The following is a 24,966-nucleotide window of genomic DNA, read 5'->3' as shown; positions in this document are numbered from 1 at the left end:
CCCATTGCCCTTTATGGTTGTGAGGTCTGGGGTCCACTCACCAACCAAGAATTCACAAATACCAAATTAAGACTCTGCATGCAGAATTCTGCAAAAATATCCTCAGTGTACAACGTAAAACACCAAATAATAACCTGCTAATGACCAAAATCCAGAAAAGAGACGTTAAATTCTACAACCACCTAAAAGGAAGCGATTCCCAAACCTTTCATAACAAAGCCATCACCTACAAAGAAATGCACCTGGAGAAGAATCCCCCACGCATGCTGGTCCAGGGGCTCTGTTCACAAACACAAACAGACTGCACAGATCACCAGGACAGCAACACAATTAGACGCAACCAAATCATGAGAAAACAAAACGATAATTACTTGACACATTGGAAAGAATTTACAAAAAAATAGCAAACTAGAATGCTATTTGTCCCTTAACAGACAGCACACAGTGGTAGAATACCTGAGCACTGTGACTGACCCAAAGACAGGCTTTGTGCACACTGCCCAATAAATGAGGTGGAAACTGAACCTCCTGACCAAGTCCAGTTTTTATCAACTCCCATATCTATTGGGTGAAATACCACAGTGTGCAATCACAGCAGCAACATTTGTGACCTGTTGCCACAAGAAAAGGGCAACCATTGAAGAACAAACACCATTGTAAATATAACCTATATTTATGTTTATTTATTATCCCTTTTGTACTTGAACTATTTGCACATCATTACACCACTGTATATAGACATAATATGACATTTGAAATGTCTTAATTTTTGGGTAATTTTGTGAGTGTAATGTTTACTATACATGTTTTATTAGCTATTTCACTTGCTTTGGCAATGTAAACATATGTTCCCAAGCCAATAATGCCCCTTAAATTGAAATTGAATTGAGCAGGACAGGGATGGAGGAAGAGAGAGAATGAGAGAGGGGGGGGGGGGGTTAGAAAGAGAATAGGGGTGAAAGCGAGAATAAAGAAAAAGGGAGGAAGCCATCATAAAAAAATGGTGGACCAGGTATTTTCCCTGACTGCTAGACCTGACCATGAGAAACGCAGGGCTCTACTATAGACCAAGGCCCATAGTTTCTCCTGGTCAGGTAATGTCATCCAGTCCCTATTTATTTATGACATGTCTAGCACTTGAGACGGCCTTCTAGCCTGATTACCTGTGTTGATAGTGATGTGATGTTTGAGTGTGTTGACCAGGTGTTGGACTCTGGACAGGGCTGGCCGTGGTGTTTTATGGTTGGTTTATGTCTGAGCTGGAGTTCCCCCCCAGTCTTTCCAATGCTCCACATATCATACACTGGGCCGAGCTTGGAATGCCATTCCACCAAAGGACAGAGACACAGAGAGAGAGTGAGAGAGGGCAACATACAGTCTAACTAAAAAGACACAGATGGCCAGACAGAGATAAATTGATGGAGTGAAAGAGAGAGAGACATTAGAGGGTAGCGCGCAATTTGGCGACCTGGCAGGAAGTCAAAACAGGGAAATAGCAGCATGTACAATGAGGTTTCCACCAAAAGCACAGTGTGACCTGATATGGGGGTCATGACAATAGGTATATTTTTGGGAAGAACAAAGGGGATCATCTGAACGTCACCCCGTTGTTCTCCCCAAAAATATACCTATTGTCATGACCCAAACCCCCCCCCGCCCCCCCGGCCAAAACAACACCAACAGGTGTCTGACTACGGAGGCTTTCATAGTCCATAATAAACTCCTCCCTCCTGTCACTCCCAGCACCACCGGCCAATCAGGTGAGACCGTCCCCAGGCAGACGACTCCCACCCAAAAAGAAAAGAGAAGAGAGAAAGAGAGAGAGAGAGAGAGAGAGAGAGAGAGAGAGAGAGAGAGAGAGAGAGAGAGAGAGAGAGAGAGAGAGAGAGAGAGAGAGAGAGAGAGAGAGAGAGAGAGAGAGAGAGAGAGAGAGAAAAAAAACTGTTCACTCGCACATGCAGGACTCCGCCTGTAAGTTGGCATAGCTAAACGGTGGTGTAGCGGCTGTGTTGGCCTGTTTAATGCTCTGGACCTGGATACGTGTGTGTTAACGATTAGTGACTTGGTTGGACTATCCAGGTTCCTGCTAAAGGTGGTTAGAGTGCCCACCCATTGGAAGAGTGGGTACGGTTGGTGGGTAAGGTCGGTACGGCCCTACGGTACAGTTTGGTTGGTTTGTTGGTTGCCAGGTGAAGGGGCAAGACGGTGTGGGTACTTGTGGTCTGAGGTGTTCTGAGGATGACTATGAGGATGAAGATGGGAGAGAGGATTGACCTTTTCCTGTGGGTGGTGTCTGCTTGCCTCTGCCTCACTCTCACTGGTAAGGAAAGTTTGTGTGTGTGTCAGTGGAGGCTGCTGAAGGGAGGACGGCCCAAAATAATGGCTGTGTGTGTGTGTGTGTGTGTGTGTGTGTGTGTGTGTGTGTGTGTGTGTGTGTGTGTGTGTGTGTGTGTGTGTGTGTGTGTGTGTGTGTGTGTGTGTGTGTGTGTGTGTGTGTGTGTGTGTGTGTGTGTGTGTGTGTGTGTGTGTGTGTGTGTGTGTGCAATGCATGGCATGGCATTTGTTTGCATCTGAGGTTGTGTGTTGAGGTTGAGGTTGTGTGTTAAGCGACTGAAGAAACCCATGGTATGTGTAAGTCATAAATGACATCTCTTTAAAAAGACGGGTAAAAATGTAATTACAGTATGTCATTGTCATAACTTTATTAGCAACCTAATAACAGTACCACTCTAGCCTCTGTGCACTTTGGTTTTGAGTGACAGACAGAAGAAGAAAAAAAAATACACCCGACCAAGATCCGTGCCTTTGACTTTGACCTCGCCACCCAGTGGGGGTGTTGCAAGCAAACATCCCCCCATGCTAGCTGGTGACCTCTAGGCCATTGTCTCCCCTCTCAAACATCAACCCCATGCTAGCTGGTAACCTCTAACCCATTGTCTCCCCTCTCAAACATCCCCCCATGCTAGCTGGTGACCTCTAGACCATTGTCTCCCCTCTCAAACATCCCCCCATGCTAGCTGGTGACCTCTAGGCCATTGTCTCCCCTCTCAAACATCCCCCCATAATAGCTGGTGACCTCTAGACCATTGTCTCCCCTCTCAAACATCCCCCCATGTTAGCTGGTGACCTCTAGACCATTGTCTCCCCTCTCAAACATCCCCCCATGCTAGCTGGTGACCTCTAGGCCATTGTCTCTCCTCTCAAACATCCCCCCATGCTAGCTGGTGATCTCTAGGCCATTGTCTCCCCTCTCAAACATCAACCCCATGCTAGCTGGTAACCTCTAACCCATTGTCTCTCCTCTCAAACATCCCCCCATGCTAGCTGGTGACCTCTAGGCCATTGTCTCCCCTCTCAAACATCAACCCCATGCTAGCTGGTAACCTCTAACCCATTGTCTCCCCTCTCAAACATCCCCCCATGCTAGCTGGTGACCTCTAGGCCATTGTCTCTCCTCTCAAACATCAACCCCATGCTAGCTGGTAACTTCTAACCCATTGTCTCCCCTCTCAAACATCCCCCCATGTTAGCTGGTAACCTCTAGGCCATTGTCTCCCCTCTCAAACATCCCCCCATGCTAGCTGGTAACCTCTAACCCATTGTCTCCCCTCTCAAACACCCCCCCATGCTAGCTGGTGACCTCTAGGCCATTGTCTCCCCTCTCAAACATCCCCCCATGCTAGCTGGTAACCTCTAACCCATTGTCTCCCCTCTCAAACATCCCCCCATGTTAGCTGGTAACCTCTAGGCCATTGTCTCCCCTCTCAAACATCCCCCCATGCTAGCTGGTAACCTCTAACCCATTGTCTCCCCTCTCAAACATCCCCCCATGCTAGCTGGTAACCTCTAACCCATTGTCTCCCCTCTCAAACATCCCCCTATGCTAGCTGGTAACCTCTAGGCCATTGTCTCCCCTCTCAAACATCCCCCCATGCTAGCTGGTAACCTCTAACCCATTGTCTCCCCTCTCAAACACCCCCCCATGCTAGCTGGTGACCTCTAGGCCATTGTCTCCCCTCTCAAACATCCCCCCATGCTAGCTGGTAACCTCTAACCCATTGTCTCCCCTCTCAAACATCCCCCCCATGTTAGCTGGTAACCTCTAGGCCATTGTCTCCCCTCTCAAACATCCCCCCATGCTAGCTGGTAACCTCTAACCCATTGTCTCCCCTCTCAAACATCCCCCCATGCTAGCTGGTAACCTCTAACCCATTGTCTCCCCTCTCAAACATCCCCCTATGCTAGCTGGTAACCTCTAGACCATTGTCTCCCCTGGGTGCCTACTGTGGTGGTGTAGTGTCATTGTATGTGTCCCCCCTCTCTCTCTCTGGGGAGGGAAACCAGGCAGGAGAGGTATGAAGGGATCAGGGATTTTATGATTTCCTCCAAAGAGAGAGAGGGAGAAAGGGGAGGAGAGAAGGGGGAAGGAGGGAGGGAAGGAGGGAAAGGGAGCTAGAGAAAGTGAAAGAGAGAGGAAAGGAGAAGGAGAAGGAAAGGGAGATAAAGAGAGAAGGAAATGGAGTGATGGAAAGGCAAAGAGGGAGAGCGAGACATGGGGAGAGAGAGAAAGAGAGAGGCAGCCAGACTGTGATAGAGTGACTGTGATAGAGGACAGGGAATGAGGGAGTTAATGACCTGTCGAAAAGAGAGAGAAGGGTAGAGCGATATAAAGAGACAGAGGGGCAAAATAAATAGAGAGATAGACATATGGAAAGAGAGTTTGAGAGAGATGTACATAGTTTGGTAGATTGGTAGAATATTACTGTTTGATCGAAGCAAAAATATAAATCAGGGCCCATATTTACTGAGCGTCTTAGAGTATGAGCGCTGATGAATACGATTACATGGACAGGAGGGAGCCCATCCTAGATGTTTTCTAAGAAGCTTGATAATTACAGCCCCAGAAGTCCACATTGAAAGAATGAAAGATCAAAGTAAAGTGTTCCTTCATCAGAGATCAAATGGAACGTTTAACGAAGCTCATTAACACTCCATTGTGTGATCATTCTGTTTAGAATCTGTTTTGATCTCATATTTTGCCACTGTTCCAGATATTTCTTTGAACTTGTGGTACAATAGTTGATATTGATTGCAGTACAGATCACTTTTGCTACCCATTTTACACCACCTGCTCCTCACTTGTTGTTTCAGCCCCTCAGCCTCTCCTCTTGTTACCTCTTGTTCCCTTCTCATTCCATATCTTTCTCTCTTTCCCTGTCTCGCTCTCTCTCTATTTCCATCTCTCTCTTGCTCTCTCGTTCTCGGTATCTCTCATCTCTTGCTTTCTCTCCCTCCCTCCCTCCCTCTCTCTATTTTTCTCTCCCCCTCTCTCTCTCTCACTCTCTCTTCACCTCTCTCCCTCCCCCTCCTCCCTCAATCTCTCTCTCCATCTTTCCCTCTTTCTCTATCTCTCTCCAGGTGCGTCAGAGACAGAGAGGCTGCTTCACCAGAAGATCTTCCAGAACTACAACCTGAAGGTCCGGCCAGCTAAACAATGGGAGGAGAAAGTCCAGGTCCGCGTGGGGATGACCCTCTCCCAGCTCGTCAGCCTGGTACGACACACACACGCACACGGAACACACATATAAACATACACACGATAACACAAATAAACACGCACAGACACACACACACATAACCACTCAAACAATTCATACATAGACACAAAGAAACAAATACAAACTTGCTCTTGAGGACACACACACACAGACACACTTGGCACTGCCAACTATCCTGCCAGCCAGTCCTCTCTCAGCAACATAGAGCCTCCAATCTTGCATAGCCAATTATGCTTTCCTAGGACAGGATTGAGTATAGCGGGCTGCCATGCACAACAAGACTCACCCCCAGCTTAATGTCTCTATTTCTCTGGGCAGAATGAAACTCACCCCCAGCTTAATGTCTCTATTTCTCTGGGCAGAATGAAACTCACCCCCAGCTTAATGTCTCTATCTCTCTGGGCAGAATGAAACTCTCCCCCAGCTTAATGTCTCTATCTCTCTGGGCAGAATGAAACTCACCCCCAGCTTAATGTCTCTATCTCTCTGGGCAGAATGAACTCACCCCCAGCTTAATGCCTCTGTCTCTGGGCAGAATGAGACTCACCCCCAGCGTAATGTCTCTATCGCTCTGGGCAGAATGAAACTCACCCCCAGCTTAATGTCTTTATTTCTCTGGGCAGAATGAAACTCGCCCCCAGCGTAATGTCTCTAACTCTCTGGGCAGAATGAAAATCTCCCCCAGCTTAATGTCTCTATCTCTCTGGGCAGAATGAAACTCACCCCCAGCTTAATGTCTTTATTTCTCTGGGCAGAATGAAACTCACCCCCAGCTTAATGCCTCTGTCTCTGGGCAGAATGAGACTCACCCCCAGCGTAATGTCTCTAACTCTCTGGGCAGAATGAAACTCTCCCCCAGCTTAATGTCTCGATCTCTCTGGACAGAATGAGAAGAACGAGGAGATGACAACCAATGTGTTCATGAATATGGTGAGCGTCAAGCATTTATCTTCATCATCTCTCCGCTAATCCTCCCTCGTTGCCTCCCTCTCTTCTCATCTCCACGTTCCCCCTCTCTTTCAAAAATGGGACTTGTCACTTTTTATAATGGCAAATTATTTCTTTCTTTATCCCTCACGCATGCAGCCTTGCTCTTTTGCTCTCACACTCCGTCTCTTTCTTTCTTTCTTTTCATTTTTCGCCCGTCTCTTCTTCCCTCGCTCCATCGGTCTGCGGTGCTAATTGGTATTGGAGCGGGCCTGAGTGTGTGTGACAGTGCAGTGTGTGTGTATGTCAATGAGACTGCCGCAGCCACGTTATAAATGACAACAACACCAGACGAAAGCAGTAATGATTTCACCTCTGTTCCCATTGTGTCCTTTCTTTTTATCTCCTCCTCACATTGTGACTGTATCTCTTTTGCTGCTTCTCTCTCTCTCTCTCTCTCTCTCTCTCTCTCTCTCTCTCTCTCTCTCTCTCTCTCTCTCTCTCTCTCTCTCTCTCTCTCTCTCTCTCTCTCTCTCTCTCTCTCTCTCTCTTTATCCCTCCCTCTCTTTAACCCACCCTCTCTCCCTCCCTCTCTCTCTAGGCGTGGACCGACTACAGATTATCATGGAATCCAGAGGATTACGATAATATAGATGTCCTCAGGATTCCTCCCAACAAGGTGTGGCGGCCAGATATCTACCTCATCAACAAGTGAGACTCCTGTCCTGCTCCAAAATAGAATAGCATAGAATATCATTCATGTTCCATCACCAAGAGGTTAGAATAGCATAGAACACCATCCAGGTTCCATCACCAAGAGTTTAGAATAGCAGAGAACACCATCCAGGTTCCATCACCAAGAGATTAGAATAGCAGAAACACCATCCAGGTTCCATCACCAAGAGTTTAGAATAGCAGACAACACCATCCAGGTTCCATCACCAAGAGTTTAGAATAGCAGAAACACCATCCAGGTTCCATCACCAAGAGTTTAGAATAGCAGACAACACCATCCAGGTTCCATCACCAAGAGTTTAGAATAGCAGAAACACCATCCAGGTTCCATCACCAAGAGTTTAGAATAGCAGACAACACCATCCAGGTTCCATCACCAAGAGTTTAGAATAGCAGAAACACCATCCAGGTTCCATCACCAAGAGTTTAGAATAGCAGAGAACACCATCCAGGTTCCATCACCAAGAGTTAAGAATAGCAGAAACACCATCCAGGTTCCATCACCAAGAGTTTAGAATACGAAACACCATCCAGTCCATCACCAAGAGTTTAGATAGAGAACACCATCCAGGTTCCATCACCAAGAGTTGAGAATAGCAGAAACACCATCCAGGTTCCATCACCAAGAGTTTAGAATAGCAGAGAACACCATCCAGGTTCCATCACCAAGAGTTTAGAATAGCAGAAACACCATCCAGGTTCCATCACCAAGAGTTTAGAATAGCAGAAACACCATCCAGGTTCTATCACCAAGAGTTTAGAATAGCAGAAACACCATCCAGGTTCCATCACCAATAGTTTAGAATAGCAGACAACACCATCCAGGTTCCATCACCAAGAGTTTAGAATAGCAGAAACACCATCCAGGTTCCATCACCAAGAGTTTAGAATAGCAGACAACACCATCCAGGTTCCATCACCAAGAGTTTAGAATAGCAGAAACACCATCCAGGTTCCATCACCAAGAGTTTAGAATAGCAGACAACACCATCCAGGTTCCATCACCAAGAGTTTAGAATAGCAGAAACACCATCCAGGTTCCATCACCAAGAGTTTAGAATAGCAGAGAACACCATCCAGGTTCCATCACCAAGAGTTAAGAATAGCAGAAACACCATCCAGGTTCCATCACCAAGAGTTTAGAATAGCAGAAACACCATCCAGGTTCCATCACCAAGAGTTTAGAATAGCAGAAACACCATCCATGTTCCATCACCAAGAGTTTAGAATAGTAGAAACACCATCCAGGTTCCATCACCAAGAGTTGAGAATAGCAGAAACACCATCCAGGTTCCATCACCAAGAGTTTAGAATAGCAGAGAACACCATCCAGGTTCCATCACCAAGAGTTTAGAATAGCAGAAACACCATCCAGGTTCCATCACCAAAAGTTTAGAATAGCAGAGAACACCATCCAGGTTCCATCACCAAGAGTTAAGAATAGCAGAAACACCATCCAGGTTCCATCACCAAGAGTTTAGAATAGCAGAGAACACCATCCAGGTTCCATCACCAAGAGTTGAGAATAGCAGAAACACCATCCAGGTTCCATCACCAAGAGTTTAGAATAGCAGAGAACACCATCCAGGTTCCATCACCAAGAGTTTAGAATAGCAGAAACACCATCCAGGTTCCATCACCAAGAGTTTAGAATAGCAGAAACACCATCCAGGTTCCATCACCAAGAGTTTAGAATAGCAGAAACACCATCCAGGTTACATCACCAAGAGTTTAGAATAGCAGAAACACCACCCATGTTCCATCACCAAGAGTTGAGAATAGCAGAAACACCATCCAGGTTCCATCACCAAGAGTTTAGAATAGCAGAGAACACCATCCAGGTTCCATCACCAAGAGTTTAGAATAGCAGAAACACCATCCAGGTTCCATCACCAAGAGTTTAGAATAGCAGAAACACCATCCAGGTTCCATCACCAAGAGTTTAGAATAGCAGAGAACACCATCCAGGTTCCATCACCAAGAGTTTAGAATAGCAGAAACACCATCCAGGTTCCATCACCAAAAGTTTAGAATAGCAGAAACACCATCCAGGTTACATCACCAAGAGTTTAGAATAGCAGAAACACCACCATCCATGTCTCCATCACCAAGAGTTGAGAATAGCAGAAACACCATCCAGGTTCCATCACCAAGAGTTTAGAATAGCAGAGAACACCATCCAGGTTCCATCACCAAGAGTTTAGAATAGCAGAAACACCATCCAGGTTCCATCACCAAAAGTTTAGAATAGCAGAAACACCATCCAGGTTCCATCACCAAGAGTTTAGAATAGCAGAAACACCATCCAGGTTCCATCACCAAAAGTTTAGAATAGCAGAAACACCATCCAGGTTCCATCACCAAGAGTTTAGAATAGCAGAGAACACCATCCAGGTTCCATCACCAAGAGTTTAGAATAGCAGAAACACCATCCAGGTTCCATCACCAAAAGTTTAGAATAGCAGAAACACCATCCAGGTTCCATCACCAAGAGTTTAGAATAGCAGAAACACCACCCATGTTCCATCACCAAGAGTTTAGAATAGCAAAAACACCATCCAGGTTCCATCACCAAGAGTTAAGAATAGCAGAAACACCATCCAGGTTCCATCACCAAGAGTTTAAAATAGCAGAAACACCATCCAGGTTCCATCACCAAGAGTTTAGAATAGCAGAGAACACCATCCATGTTCCATCACCAAGAGTTTAGAATAGTAGAAACACCATCCAGGTTCCATCACCAAGAGTTGAGAATAGCAGAAACACCATCCAGGTTCCATCACCAAGAGTTTAGAATAGCAGAGAACACCATCCAGGTTCCATCACCAAGAGTTTAGAATAGCAGAAACACCATCCAGGTTCCATCACCAAGAGTTTAGAATAGCAGAAACACCATCCAGGTTCCATCACCAAACGTTTAGAATAGCAGAAACACCATCCAGGTTCCATCACCAAGAGTTTAGAATAGCAGAAACACCACCCATGTTCCATCACCAAGAGTTTAGAATAGCAGAAACACCATCCAGGTTCCATCACCAAGAGTTAAGAATAGCAGAGAACACCATCCAGGTTCCATCACCAAGAGTTTAGAATAGCAGAAACACCATCCAGGTTCCATCACCAAGAGTTTAGAATAGCAGAAACACCATCCAGGTTCCATCACCAAGAGTTTAGAATAGCAGAGAACACCATCCATGTTCCATCACCAAGAGTTTAGAATAGTAGAAACACCATCCAGGTTCCATCACCAAGAGTTGAGAATAGCAGAAACACCATCCAGGTTCCATCACCAAGAGTTTAGAATAGCAGAGAACACCATCCAGGTTCCATCACCAAGAGTTTAGAATAGCAGAAACACCATCCAGGTTCCATCACCAAGAGTTTAGAATAGCAGAAACACCATCCAGGTTCCATCACCAAGAGTTTAGAATAGCAGAAACACCATCCATGTTCCATCACCAAGAGTTTAGAATAGCAGAAACACCATCCAGGTTCCATCACCAAGAGTTTAGAATAGCAGAAACACCATCCAGGTTCTATCACCAAGAGTTTAGAATAGCAGAAACACCATCCATGTTCCATCACCAAGAGTTTAGAATAGCAGAAACACCATCCAGGTTCTATCACCAAGAGTTTAGAATAGCCGAAACACCATCCAGGTTCCATCACCAAGAGTTTAGAATAGCAGAGAACACCATCCAGGTTCCATCACCAAGAGTTTAGAATAGCAGACAACACCATCCAGGTTCCATCACCAAGAGTTTAGAATAGCAGAAACACCATCCAGGTTCTATCACCAAGAGTTTAGAATAGCAGACAACACCATCCAGGTTCCATCACCAAGAGTTTAGAATAGCAGAAACACCATCCAGGTTCCATCACCAAGAGTTTAGAATAGCAGAAACACCATCTAGGTTCCATCACCAAGAGTTTAGAATAGCAGACAACACCATCCAGGTTCCATCACCAAGAGTTTAGAATAGCAGACAACACCATCCAGGTTCCATCACCAAGAGTTTAGAATAGCAGAAACACCATCCAGGTTCCATCACCAAGAGTTTAGAATAGCAGAAACACCATCCAGGTTCCATCACCAAGAGTTTTTCCTGACTATGTGACACTGAACAGGAAAAACTCTGCACTCCTTAGATGTGCCTAAAACTGGGGCCTTGTATATTTCTTTTTGCCCTGTCCCACCCCCCACATTGCTTTTCCCCAGAGCTGAAAAACATCCTGCAAATGTGTTTCTTTACCTATACTTTACGCACAATTGTTTGTGGTCACCCTCTCTTCACATTTCTTACTGTCAATCGTGAATGATAATTCGTTAAGTTTTACAGGTGAAACGTTCATCTGTTATCTGCACATCAACCATTTGATCTAAATCAGTTTCATGGGATATGCATTTATCTCTTCTTGAGTTATTTACGCTACAGTGTTGTTAAGAGAAGCCTACAGTGTTTTGAATTAGCTACAGTTGAAGTCGGAAGTTTACATATACCTTAGCCAAATACATTTAAACTCAGTTTTTCACTATTCCTGACATTTAATCTGAGTAAAATGTCCCTGTCTTAGGTCAGTTAGGATCACCACTATATTTTAAGAATGTGAAATGTCAGAATAATAGTAGAAAGACTATAATATTTTATCACATTCCCAGTGAGTCAGAAGTTTACATGCACTCAATTAGTATTTGGTAGCATTGCCTTTAAATAGTTTAACTTGGATCAAACGTTTCGGGTAGCCTTCCACGAGATTCCGACAATAAATTGGGGGAATTTTGGCCCATTCCTCCTGACAGAGCTGGTGTAACTGAGTCAGGTTTGTAGGCCTCCTTTGCTCGCACACGCTTTTTCAGTTCTGCCCACAAATGTTCTATAGAATTGAGGTCAGGGCTTTGTGATGGCCACTCCAATACCTTGACTTTGTTCTCCTTAAGCCATTTTTCCACAACTTTGGAAGTATGCTTGGGGTCATTGTCCATTTGGAAGACCCAGATCCCCCCAAGCTTTAATTTCTTCACTGATGTCTTGAGATGTTGCTTCAATATATCCAAATCATTTTCCTGCCTCATGATGCCATCTATTTTGTGAAGTGCACCAGTCCCTCCTGCAGCAAAGCACCCCCATGACATAATTTTCTGGAATTTTCCAAGATGTTTAAAGGGACAGTCAACTTAGTGTATGTAAACTTCTGACCCACTGGAATTGTGATACATTGAATTATAAGTGACATAATCTGTCTCTAAACAATTGTTGGAAAGATTACTTGTGTCATGCACAAAGTAGATGTCTTAACCAACTTGCCAAAACTATAGTTTGTTAACAAGAAATGTGTGGAGTAGTTGAAAAACGAGTTTTAATGACTCCAACTTAAGTGTATGTTAACTTCCAACTTCAACTGTAAATGCAGAAATGGGTTTCTGTCCATGCTTCTCAGAGTCTGTAACGGCTCCTCTACTTAAGTGCCAATAAAACCTGCAACTGGCAGATGCCGTCAGGGAGATCGCTGTACGGCTCCAGCCAGTCGCTCTTGAGCCAGAACACCAGCCCCACCAATAAGCTGTTGGCGCACTCAAACCGCAGGAGGTTGACGCCGATGTATGCTGGGACCACTAGGCCCAAGAGCTCACAGGCGATGCACATGACCAGGTAAGATGCCCACGTTTTGCTGAAGCCAAGTCAGACTGACGTAAAGGACGTAAAGGATGCGTTCTCCTCGTCCTCGTTGGCCCCTAGCTGCCCTAACTTGGACATACCCGAAGCTCAAGTTGCTCTGCAGCGTTGTCCCACTGCTCTGTCAGCCTGTTGGCCTCCTCCAGCCACGAGGACAGCTGTTTGTAGTTGGGCAGCAGCACACAGGAGATGCCTATGCAGATCCCCACTGAGAAATGCCCCACTATCACAGACTACTGCACCACGCACACTAAAGGGTTCTTCCCTCCCTCGTATTCGACTTCTATGAGATTATTGACAGCTGAACAGCAGGAGCGCACGCCGGGCAGCACCCACACCAGCAGCGTCAGGGAGCAGTTCCACAGGGCTCTGCAGGGGGCGGTGTGGCACCCGGCGTAGCGTGGCTCGGCGGCATAGTCCAGCAGCCCCAGGGCTAGCATGGGCAGAGGCAGCTCGTTGAACATGTCCGAGGCATGCTCCAAGAGGAAGCACTTGGACACTGGGGAGCAGGCAGGTCCGAGGAACCACACAGCCTCCATGGCGCAGGCCAACGCCATGCCGACCAGGAAGACGGAGAGGCCACAGCCGCTCATGAAGGAGGTGTGATGCCGACACAGGCAGATGGACAGGATCAGACAGTCCAGGCCCACCTTTAACGAGATGAACAGAATCAGGCTGGTGTTGTCCTCACGGCTCTCCTCTTCCCAGGACTCAATGATGGGAGGCATTATGAAGATTTTGCCTTTGAGACTGAGCCCAGACCCAGAAGTCATCTATTGGGTCTGTGACATTCTGATCGATGTCACCAGAAAAAGCTGTTGAAGAGTGAGTGGAACAGTTAGCAGTAATCTACAAACAGCTTCTACCAAGCAATGAGACAGTTTTCTAGTGTTATCAGTACTACCTGGTCTCTCGTGACTCGTCTACAGCAAAAACAACCCTTTAGCGAAGTCGAAAATAAGAAACTTCAACTCCCCCTTTAATGGATGTAGCATGCCTCAACACTCATTGTTTGGATTCCACCAACCTCAAGTATTAAGAAATACAGTACCCAACGAATACATTTAGATGGTGACAGGTTGAGTCAAAGGCTAACAATTCCAGGTATGGCAATCCATTGACTATATTTTCAGCTATAGAATACGAGTTTGTCCAAGTGCAGGAAGAAATGCATGCTTTCTTTTGAAACAATACAATTGCCTAATCCAGATATTTTCCACATACAGTAACAGGAATCTTCAATTATAAAAAGCTTCAAAATATGATGTTAAAACTATCTTGCTGATCTTGTGGACTGCCAGTCCATGCATCCATATCTCCATCTATGAATTTGAGCATGATTGAATTCCTTCAGCCCCATCTCTCAGCTCAATTGCAAACCAAGTGACAGGGTTGCCTTTTACTTAATTAGAAAATTTGAATTAAGAGTTATTTTCCAATGACACAAAAAAATATATATCAATCCACGTAACACTGTGATCATTTAAACACATTGCATATAGGCTCTACCTCTCAATTGTTGTGGGTAATGCTGGTGTAAAGGGATTTTTCATGTGAACCAAAAGGAGAGCAGTCGATGAAAACATCAATCAAAAATCTATCCGATTTAATACAATAATTCAGTGAGCACACCTCTAGAGCAGAACAAAAGGGCCTCTTGGAAGCAGGCCCTTTATATTCTAATCACAGTACCAAATGTTCTCTAAACATCAGCCAAGAGGCTTGTATGAAGTCAAAACAAAAGACAGTGACTTTCCCAGCTGCTACAGACTCACACAGTGTTCATACTGTCATCAATGGAATACTAATCAGTTTGTCATTGAAACTTCAGTAGCTCTGACGTCTGACTATCAAACGATTTGAGAACAATCCATAACAATCAGTAACAAGTCTAGTGACCATCAACCTGTACACAAGTGACTGTCACAAATAGAACACTGGAAATCATGTGTATTGCACAAAACATACAAATATGCTAAGCAGTGTGTTAATTACACTTAACTAAATATGGAAAAAAAATGGTTGGGGGCCTCCCAGAGCTTTTCTTGAGTTATACAGTGTTGTTTTGAAGTAACCTACAGTGTTGTTTAGAAGTAACCTATTGTGTTGTTTTGAAGTAACCTACAGTGTTGTTTAGAAGTAACCTACAGTGTTGTTTAGAAGTAACCTACAGTGTTGCTTAGAAGTAACCTACAGTGTTGTTTAGAAGTAACCTACAGTGTTGTTAAGAACTACTTCACACCCCTTGACTTTTCCACATTTTTGTTGTGTTACATAGTGGGATTAAAATGGATTTAATTGTCATTTCTTTTGCCAACGATCTACAAAAAATAGTCTGTAATGTCAAAGTGGAAGAAAAATTCGGACATTTGCAAAAAAAAATATTAATAATTGCTTGATTACATAAGTATTCAACCCCCTGAGTCAATACATGTTAGAATCACCTTTGGCAGCAATTACAGCTGTGAGTCTTTCTGGGTAAGTCTGAGATATTTGCACACCTAGATTGTACAATATTTGCACATTATTCTATAAAAAAATCTTAAAGGTCTGTCAAGTTGGTTTTTGATCATTACTAGACAGACATTTTCAAGTCTTTCCATACATTGTCAAGACAATTTAAGTCAAAACTGTAACTAGGTAACTCAGGGACCTTCAGTGTCTGTTGGAAAGCAGAATAAACCAGGTTTCCCTCTAGGATTTTGCCTGTGCTTAGCTCTATTCTGCTTATTTTTATACAAAAAAACTCTCTTGTCCTTGCCAATCACAAGCAAACTCATAAAATGATGCAGCCACCACCATGCTTGAAAATATAAAGATTGGTACTCAGTGATGTGTGTGTTGAGTCCATGCAACTCATTATGTGACTTGTTAGGCAACGTTTTACTCATGGAAATACAGCATTTAGGCTTGCCATTCAAAAGGGTTGAATACTTATTGACTAAAGAGATTTCAGCTTTTCATTTTTTATTAATTTACAGTGCATTCGAAACTATTCAGACCCCTTCACTGTTTCCACATTTTGGTACGTTACAGCCTTATTCTAATATATATCTTCTTTTTTTTTTTTTCAATCTACACACAACACCCCACAATGACAAAGCAACGATGCAGGGCTCCCTTGAAAAGGAGACCTTGGTCTCAATTGGAATCCCCTTTCTAAATTAAGGTTAAATTAATAAAATATGCATCACATGACTCCTGATTGTCCTTTATGTGACCTCCTTATCCACACAGTAATGATGGTCAGTTTGACGTGGCTCTGTATGTCAACGTGTTGGTCTACAGTGATGGGACAGTCAACTGGCTGCCTCCTGCTATCTACCGCAGCAGCTGCCCTATAGAGGTACATTATCAATAAATGATTATATTATTATTAACCAATAGAGGTAATGAACCATGGCCCGTATTCATAGAGCTTCTCAAAGTAGGACTGCTGATCTAGGATCAGGTCCCTAGATCAGCACTCCCACTCTGTAATAACCTTCTTTGCCTATAGGTGGCGTACTTTCCGTTTGACTGGCAGAACTGCACCATGGTGTTCCGCTCCTACACCTACGACTCATCAGAGGTGGACCTGCAGTATGCCCTGGATGAGAAAGGAGAGGAGATACATGAGATTATCATAGATGAGAACACCTTCACTGGTTAGAGTCCTCTCTCTTCTCTTCTCTCTTCTGGCCTCTCTTTTCTTACCTCCTCTTCTTTTCTCTTCTCTGCTCTTCTCTTTTCTCCCATCATACACCTCTCCACTCCTCCCACTGCTTCCCCCTTTCCCCATCTCCCCTCTGCCCTTCATCTCCCTTTCCCTTTCCACAGAGAACGGGGAGTGGGCGATCTGCCATAAGCCCAGCAGAAAGAACGTGAACCCCGAGGACCTGTATGAAGACATCACCTTCTACCTTATCATCGAGAGGAAGCCTCTCTTCTACGTCGTTAACATCATCGTGCCCTGCATCCTCACCATGGTCCTGGCCATCTTTGTCTTCTATCTACCACCTGGCGCATGTCAGTCCCATGCCACATATGCACATGATGTCTCATTGGCATGTGTAACTTGCATAGAACCGGATAGAGGGCACACTTAGCACAAAGATAGGATGTGTGCCGTCTTTCCATCTCTATGATAAATTGAGATGGGTAACTTGCCATTGTTGATTACACAGCAAGGAAGTATCAGTAAGAATATATGTTGTGCTCTGGGTACGATGTTTATGTAGTCTGTTTATACTTCTTGGGGGTTTATTTAAAAAAAATTAGAGCAGGTGTCTCAAACTGGCAGCCTGCTGGCCAGATGTGGCCCATGAACAAACTTAATGTGGTCCGCAGTTGTAAAAGAAGCAATATTTGTCATTAGGTGGTTCATAATGTTTAAGCCCAGTCTTTATCACTTGCCAGACAACTGCAGTAGATCCATAGCTGCCATGTTTTAGCCCTGTGTTTCCCTCTCTCTCCCAGGTGAGAAGATGACCCTGTCTATCTCTGTCCTCATCGCTCTCACTGTGTTCATGCTGCTGCTGGCTGACAAGGTCCCCGAGACCTCCCTGGCCATCCCTCTTATTGTTAACTATGTCATGTTCACCATGATCCTGGTCACCTTCTCAGTCATCCTCAGTGTGGTGGTCCTCAACTTGCACCATCGGACCCCCTACACACACATTATGCCCCCTTGGGTGCGCAAGGTGAGCTGTAGCCTACATGGCGGTGCTATGGACGGTGGAGTCTGTATGAGATATAGACTCTAGGATCCTCAGCATTCTTCTTCTTCATTATCTTTGCAATACATCTCTATGCAATTCCCTGCTTCTGCGCTGGTTCAATGCCAAGGGGCCATATATTTGCTACTTCCTGCTAAAACCTTGACCTTTGACCTTTCATCCAGGTGTTCATCCACTTCCTGCCGAAGTACCTGGGCATGCAGAGGCCCCACCCAGAGGAGCCTTTGGAGGAGGAGCCTAGTGATGACACGCCCATCCAGAGCATCGACGGACGCAGGCCGGGGGGAGAGTACTTCTTCAGGAAGATCAACCCTGAACTGGTCCTACCCTGGAGAGGCAGGTAAGGTATCAACTAACACACGCAGACCAGGGATCCACCAGTAGATCACAGCTAATTGCTTTCGGTTTGAGACAGTCGTCTTGGCTACAAAGATTTGGTGGTGAAGAGATTTCTATTCGACTGAATACAAGCTAGCCAAAGCATGAATCTTCTTTTCAGCACTATCCTGAGGCAAAGTATAAATGCCTTTTTCTCCTGTGCCAGCTTTATTATAGTTAGGTACATTGTGTGCCCAGGCTTGGCAGTAGTATCATCTTCTTTTGGCCAATAGATGTCTATATGTGCTATATCATCATAATCTGCTATAGTCTGGGAACCTAGTTCCTATCCCTCCCACCTCTATACCCTCTAATATACTCTACTATACTCTATACCATCCCAATAGTCTAGCACAGTAGGTAATGTTCCTCCTATACTCATAGCCTCTACTATACTCAACTATACTCTCCAAAGCCTCAAATGTGCTCTACTTTCCTCCACATAGCCTCTACTATACTATACTCTATTCTACTATACACCACTATACTTTACTCTCCGTGGCCTCTACTTTCCTCCACATAGCCTCTACTATACTATACTCTATTCTACTATACACCACTATACTTTACTCTCCATGGCCTCTACTTTACTCTCCATGGCCTCTACTTTACTCTCCATGGCCTCTACTATACTCTACTACACCCTCCATGCCCTATACTATACTCAACTATACTCTCCATGGCCTCTACTATACTATAATATACTCTACATGTCATGTACTATACTATACTCTCCATGGCCTCTACTTTACTCTCCATGGCCTCTACTATACTCTACTACACCCTCCATGCCCTATACTATACTCAACTATACTCTCCATGGCCTCTACTATACTATAATATACTCTACATGTCATGTACTATACTATACTCTCCATGGCCTCTACTCTACTCTACTATACTCTTCATGTCCTACACTATACTCTCCATGGCCTCTACTCTACTCTACTATACTCTTCATGTCCTACACTATACTCTCCATGGCCTCTACTCTACTCTACTATAATCTCCATGGCCTCTACTATAATATCCATGGCCTCTACTATACTATCCATGGCCTCTACTATACTCTACTACACTATAGTCCTCATGTCCTATACTATACTATACTCACCATGCCCTCTACTATACTCTACTATACTCTCCATGGCATCTACTAAACTCTGCTATACTCTTCATAGCATCTACTATATTCTACTCTACTGTACTATATTATACTATACTCTCCATGCCCTCTACTATACTATACTATACTCTCCATGGCCTCTACTATACTCTCCATGCCCTCTACTATACTCTACTGTAGTCTACATACCCTCTACTATACTATACTCTACTATATTCACCATGGCCTCTACTATACTCTACTCTTCCGCAGCCTCTACTATACTATACTCTACGATACTCCCCATGGCCTCTACTATACTCTACTATACTCTTCATAGCCTATACTATACTATACTCTCCGTGGGCATTATTATGCTCTCCGTGGATAGCCTCCTCTAAATACAGTAGTTCCGACTATACTTTCCACTATACTGTCCACATCCCACTCAGTGATGATAAATATCTGACAGATTAATTTGGCCCCTCAGTAGTCTGTGAGTGCCACCCTAGTCTCACCACCCAGAGTGGGGCTCGTAAACACCCAGAGACCCATGGATCTCCAGGGCTGGTGGGCACTACTCATCCCAGGCCAAAGGCATCATATTCAGGCCTGCTAAGCCTCAGCCCCCCATCCACAGTCGCCAGGGCATAAGCCTCTGTTTGGTTTGGCCATTAGGGGTAATCCCGAAAGAGCGGGATGGGGCAGTCGGTTGGAGGGAGGGGAGAGAAGGGTGGCTGGTAGATGAGTGTGGAGTATAGGGAGAGGTGTTGAGTGATCAAAGTAGAGGAGGATTTTGTGGGTTTTGATGTGGAGCGAGGGATGGAGGGATGGAGAGGTTACTCTATCAGAAGATGGCTCTGCTTCAAGGCGAATGGGAACGATGGCGCCAGTGTCAACTCAACTGTTCCCTCGGAGTGTGTAGTGAGTCAACGCTCTCTCTCTGCTGTGTGTGTGTGTGTGTGTGTGTGTGTGTGTGTGTGTGTGTGTGTGTGTGTGTGTGTGTGTGTGTGTGTGTGTGTGTGTGTGTGTGTGTGTGGGTGTGGGTGTGTGTGTGGGTGTGGGTGTGGGTGTGGGTGTGGGTGTGTGTGTGTGTGTGTGTGTGTGTGTGTGTGTGTGTGTGTGTGTGTGTGTGTGTGTGTGTGTGTGTGTGTGTGTGTGTGTGTGTGTGTGTGTGTCTTCACAGCTCAGGGTCTAGCTATGCTCCGTCCTGCCTGTTGCGTGCCAGCAACATTCCAGGGCTTCTATTCATTACCACAGACAGATGGAGCCGGTGTCACACACACAAACACACAAACAAACGCACACTATGGCACATAGTCTCTGTGGTGCCAGAAGGTTATGATGTCCTGGTGCCAGTCTGGCCTCCCTGAAGAGGTGATAACTGATACTGAATAGCCCTGTTCCTGGCTAATGAACAAACACATCTCTCGGCGGCTGTGTGACTATAAAACAGTCCCAAAGAAAGAACGTCATGTGAACTAGACACAGTGGAGGCTGGTGAGGAGTGGACGGCTCATAATAATTGGTGGACTAGAATGAATGAGCCCGTCCCCCGCAAAGTTCCACCAGCCACAACTGGCATGACATATGCCTAAGGTTGCAAAATAAATTCACTGGTTCTCCCGAAATCATGTTTGGAAGATTCCCGGAATAACAACAGAATTTCTGGAAAACCAAGGAATTTATTGAAAGTTCCAGGAACTTGTGCCTCAAGTTATACAGATAATTCTCTTAGACCAACTGTACATGAATGGTGTGGTACCTACATATTCAGAGACCATCACTGGTCTGGGGCTTGAAGACAGTGATACTGAATTAGTGATATATCGATAGACTAGCCTGTTATGTGAGTGTTAGAGGTATCTTGGAGTGACAGGAGTGAGAGGGGGGAGACCTAAGACTGGGGACCGTGAGAGGTGAGAGGGGACAGAAGACCAGAGGTGAGAGGCGGCAGAGGACAGGGGTGCGTGGCAGTCACCCGTTAACACCCTGTTTGTGGAGCAGGTTGACCCAACATAGTGGTGTTACTACTATAGGGTGGCAGGTCTGTAGGGTGCTATGTATGTCTGTGCATGACGTAAGCTATTTAAAGGACATATGTTTGGGTGTATATTACATAATTTCTGCTGTGTTGATGCCTGGGCCACAGTGTTGGGCCTTGTATCGGATGTGTGAAGGATCAGGCCACAGTGTTGGGCCTTGTATCGGATGTGTGAAGGATCAGGCCACAGTGTTGGGCCTTGTATCAGATGTGTGAAGGATCAGGCCACAGTGTTGGGCCTTGTATCGGATGTGTGAAGGATCAGGCCACAGTGTTGGGCCTTGTATCGGATGTGTGAAGGATCAGGCCACTGTTATAGACCTTATAGGAAACGTACGTCCTTGACCGAGATGCTTTTTCTTTCAATATCATTCAAAATATTGCTCACATTATTTGTCAACCAACGGGATACAGTTTCATATGTTAACTTTCATGTTCATAGTCTGTTCTCTATGTGAATTGGTTTATGTTCTGGTGTGGTTTGTACACTGCGCGGTTGGACAATGTAGTGTAGAGTTTATGTAAAATAATTCTTACTTAAATGCTATAGCAGTAAATAATAGCCATCTTAGAAGTACCGTAGTTTCCCATGGTACAGACAGTGTTAGTCAGTGGTAGTCAGTGGTAGTCAGTCGTAGCCAGTGGTAGCCAGTGGTAGTCAGTCGTAGCCAGTGGTAGCCAGTGGTAGCCAGTGGCAGTTAGTGCCTCTGTCGAGCCCCCACATAAAGATATATCCTAGCGTAAGGTAGTGTTCAGGATGGATTTTCTGGCAACAATACTGCTATGGAACAGCTGTGTGAGGCAGGAATACCTTTAGGGGTCAGAGTCCCGTGTAGCTCAGTTGGTAGAGCATGGTGCCAGTGTTGTGGGTTCAATTCCCACGGGGGGACCAGTACTAAAGAAATATTCAAATGTATGCACTCACTACTGTAAGTCGCTCTGGATGAGAGCGTCTGCTAAATGACTTAAATGTAAATGTCATACCAGCACCACAATACGTTGTCCCAACATTACCTCTGTGACAGGAGTGTCACTGTCACTCAGAGACCTGGAGGAGGGGACACATGCCACAACAGACACACTGGTATGTGTAGAGAAAACTAATGAAGTTTAGTTGACACATAGGTATGTCCTCTGGAAACCTCAATGGTAAAAGACAGACAGAAATATGACACTTATGACTTCCCCATGATTAACTACATTTGTTGTTAGCATTTATTTGTTTAAGTGTGTTTGAGTTTCTTCTCAAATTCATACACCGTTGTGCTCTCTCTCTTCCTCCCCACTCTCTCTCTCTCTCCTCCTTTCTACACACCCCCCCTCTCTCCCCCTCTCAGGAGTGAGAGTACAGTACAGCTCCAGAGGTTCTTTGACAGTGACAACTACTGTCTGATCCTCCCCCCGGACCTCAAGTCAGCCATCGCTGCCGTCACATACATGGCTGAGCAGCTGAAGAAGCAGGATGGCACCGACTCGGTGAGCTACACACACACACGCACATACACACATACACACAGGCAAGCATGCACACACACACAGAGGCACACACACACACAGACAGAAACTTCCCCATGCTCATTAAATTAATCTCCATTATCTCATCCCAGAGCACAGTCAGTGTTCCCAGCATGCCCTGGTGATGTCCATGTGTCACTGCAGACATACTGTGCTTCCTTCTTCATTACTTACATGCTTTTGTGTCTCTATGTCTCTTTGCGTGCGTGCATGTGTGTGCGCACATCCCTCTGTCTGTGTGTGTGTGTGTGTGTGTGTGTGTGTGTGTGTGTGTGTGTGTGTGTGTGTGTGTGTGTGTGTGTGTGTGTGTGTGTGTGTGTGTGTGTGTGTGTGTGTGTGTGTGTGTGTGTGTGTGTGTGTGTGTGTGTGTGTGTGTGTGTGTGTGTGTGTGTGTGTGTGCGTGCGTGTGTGTGCCTGTGTGTGTTCCTCCCTATAGGAGACAGGAGACTGGCAGTACATAGCCATCGTGGTGGACAGGCTGTTCCTGTGGCTGTTTGTCATCATCACTACTCTGGGGACTCTGGCCATGTTCATGGACGCCAAACTCAACTACACCCCAGACGAACCTTTCCCCCTGAGAACGTAGTCCATTCACACACCCCAGCACAGCCACTCTGGTGCTCACAAGGGATTACAAGAACTACACTTCCCATAATTCCATAGCTGAGTACCAATTTCTTTGATATGACGAGGACCAGAGGTTTCCTCAGGTAAAACTCAGTGTTCTATGTATAATGTATAATGTATAATGTATTGTCAGGGATGACACAGTACCATATACTTTTATATGAATAGTCCCCTTCTCTGATCTTGCTCCTTTATGAAAGCAATAGAATCTAATATAGGCGGTTTATAGATTAGCATCGATTTAAATAGGACAAATACATTATTCATATACAGTACCAGTCAAAAGTTTGGACACACCTACTCATTCAAGGGTTTTACTTTATTTGTACTATTTTCTACATTGTAGAATAATAGTGAAGACATCAAAACTATGAAGTAACACATATGGAATCATGTAGTATCCAAAAAAGTGTTAAACATATATTTTATATTTTTCAAAGTAGCCACCCTTTGCCTCTTGGCATTCTCTCAACCAGCTTCATGAGGTAGCTACCTGGAATGCATTTCTATTAACAGATGTGCCTTGTTAAAAGTTAATTTGTGGAATTTCTTTCCTTCTTAATGCATCAATTGTGTTGTGACAAGGTAGGGGTGGTAGGCAGAAGATATCCCTATTTTGTAAAAGACCAAGCCCATATTATGGCAAGAACAGCTCAAATAAGCAAAGAGAAACGACAGTCCATCATTACTTTAAGACATGAAGGCCAGTCAATGCGGAACATTTCAAGAACTTTGAAAGTTTCTTCAAGTGCAGTCGCAAAAACCATCAAGTGCTATGATGAAACTGTCTCTCATGAGGACCGCCACAGAAAGAGACACAGAGTTACCTCTGCTGCAGAGGATAAGTTCATTAGAGTTACCAGCCTCAGAAATTGCTGCCCAAACAAATGCTTCACAGAGTTCAAGTAACAGACACATCTCAACATCAACTGGAGACTGTGAGAATCAGGCCTTCGTGGTCAAATTGCTGCAAAGAAACCACTACTAAAGGACACAAATAAGAAAAAGAGACTTGTTTGGGCCAAGAAACACGGTCAATTGACATTAGACTGGTGGAAATCTGTCCTTTGGTCTGATGAGTCCAAATTTGAGATTTTTGGTTCCAACTGCTGTGAAATTGTGAGACGCAGAGAAGGCGAACGGGTGATCTCTGCACGTGTGGTTCCCACCTTGAAGCCTGAAGGAGGAGGTGTGATGGTGCTTTGCTGGTGACACTGTCTATGATTTATTTAGAATACAAGGCACACTTAACCAGCATGGCTACCACAGCATTCTGCAGCGATACGCCATCCCATCTGGTTTGCGCTTAGTGGGACTATAATTTGTTTTTCAACAGGACAATGACCCAAAACACACTTCCAGGCTGAGTAACGGCTATTTGACCAAGAAAGAGAGTGATGGAGTGCTGTATCAGATGACCTGGCCTCCACAATCACCTGACCTCAACCCAATTGAGATGGTTTGGCATGAGTTTGACCGCAGAGTGAAGGAGTGCTCAGCATATGTGGGAACTCCTTCAAGACTGTTGGAAAAGCATTGCTCATGAAGCTGGTTGAGAGAATGCCAAGAGTGTGCAAATCTGTCATTAAGGCAAAGGATGGCTACTTTGAAGAATATAAAATATAAAATGTGTTTTGATTTGATAAACAATTTTTTGGGTACTACATGATTCCACATGTGTTAT

General features: G+C 44.9%; 1 protein-coding gene across 1 annotated transcript; it reads left to right on the top strand.

Moving 5' to 3' along the window:
* The first annotated feature begins 2,170 nt into the window (after nucleotides 1–2,170).
* Nucleotides 2,171–23,553, top strand: chrnb1l (cholinergic receptor, nicotinic, beta 1 (muscle) like). Its single transcript, XM_071378166.1, has 11 exons — nucleotides 2,171–2,320; nucleotides 5,419–5,552; nucleotides 6,444–6,488; nucleotides 7,087–7,196; nucleotides 16,133–16,241; nucleotides 16,395–16,542; nucleotides 16,715–16,903; nucleotides 17,354–17,577; nucleotides 17,778–17,953; nucleotides 22,478–22,616; nucleotides 23,092–23,553. Exons 1-11 carry the CDS (start codon nucleotides 2,239–2,241, stop codon nucleotides 23,239–23,241), a joined length of 1,506 nt encoding a protein of 501 aa, XP_071234267.1. The 5' UTR covers nucleotides 2,171–2,238; the 3' UTR covers nucleotides 23,242–23,553.
* The last annotated feature ends 1,413 nt before the right edge of the window (nucleotides 23,554–24,966 follow it).

The sequence above is a fragment of the Salvelinus alpinus genome, chromosome 31, assembly GCF_045679555.1.
Source record: "Salvelinus alpinus chromosome 31, SLU_Salpinus.1, whole genome shotgun sequence".
In the NCBI taxonomy this organism is placed as follows: domain Eukaryota; kingdom Metazoa; phylum Chordata; class Actinopteri; order Salmoniformes; family Salmonidae; genus Salvelinus; species Salvelinus alpinus.
Note: the sequence above shows the minus strand (reverse complement) of the source record. Positions and strands in the feature narration are given on the sequence as shown.

What these genes read in the sequence shown, in the direction of transcription:
- chrnb1l (XM_071378166.1), top strand. Translation starts at nt 2,239, where the DNA reads ATGACTATGAGGATGAAGATGGGAGAGAGGATTGACCTTTTCCTGTGG. An exon ending in CCTCTGCCTCACTCTCACTG is followed by an intron (nt 2,321 to 5,418) that starts GTAAGGAAAGTT and finishes ATCTCTCTCCAG; the next exon opens with GTGCGTCAGAGACAGAGAGG. An exon ending in GTCCTACCCTGGAGAGGCAG is followed by an intron (nt 17,954 to 22,477) that starts GTAAGGTATCAA and finishes TCCCCCTCTCAG; the next exon opens with GAGTGAGAGTACAGTACAGC.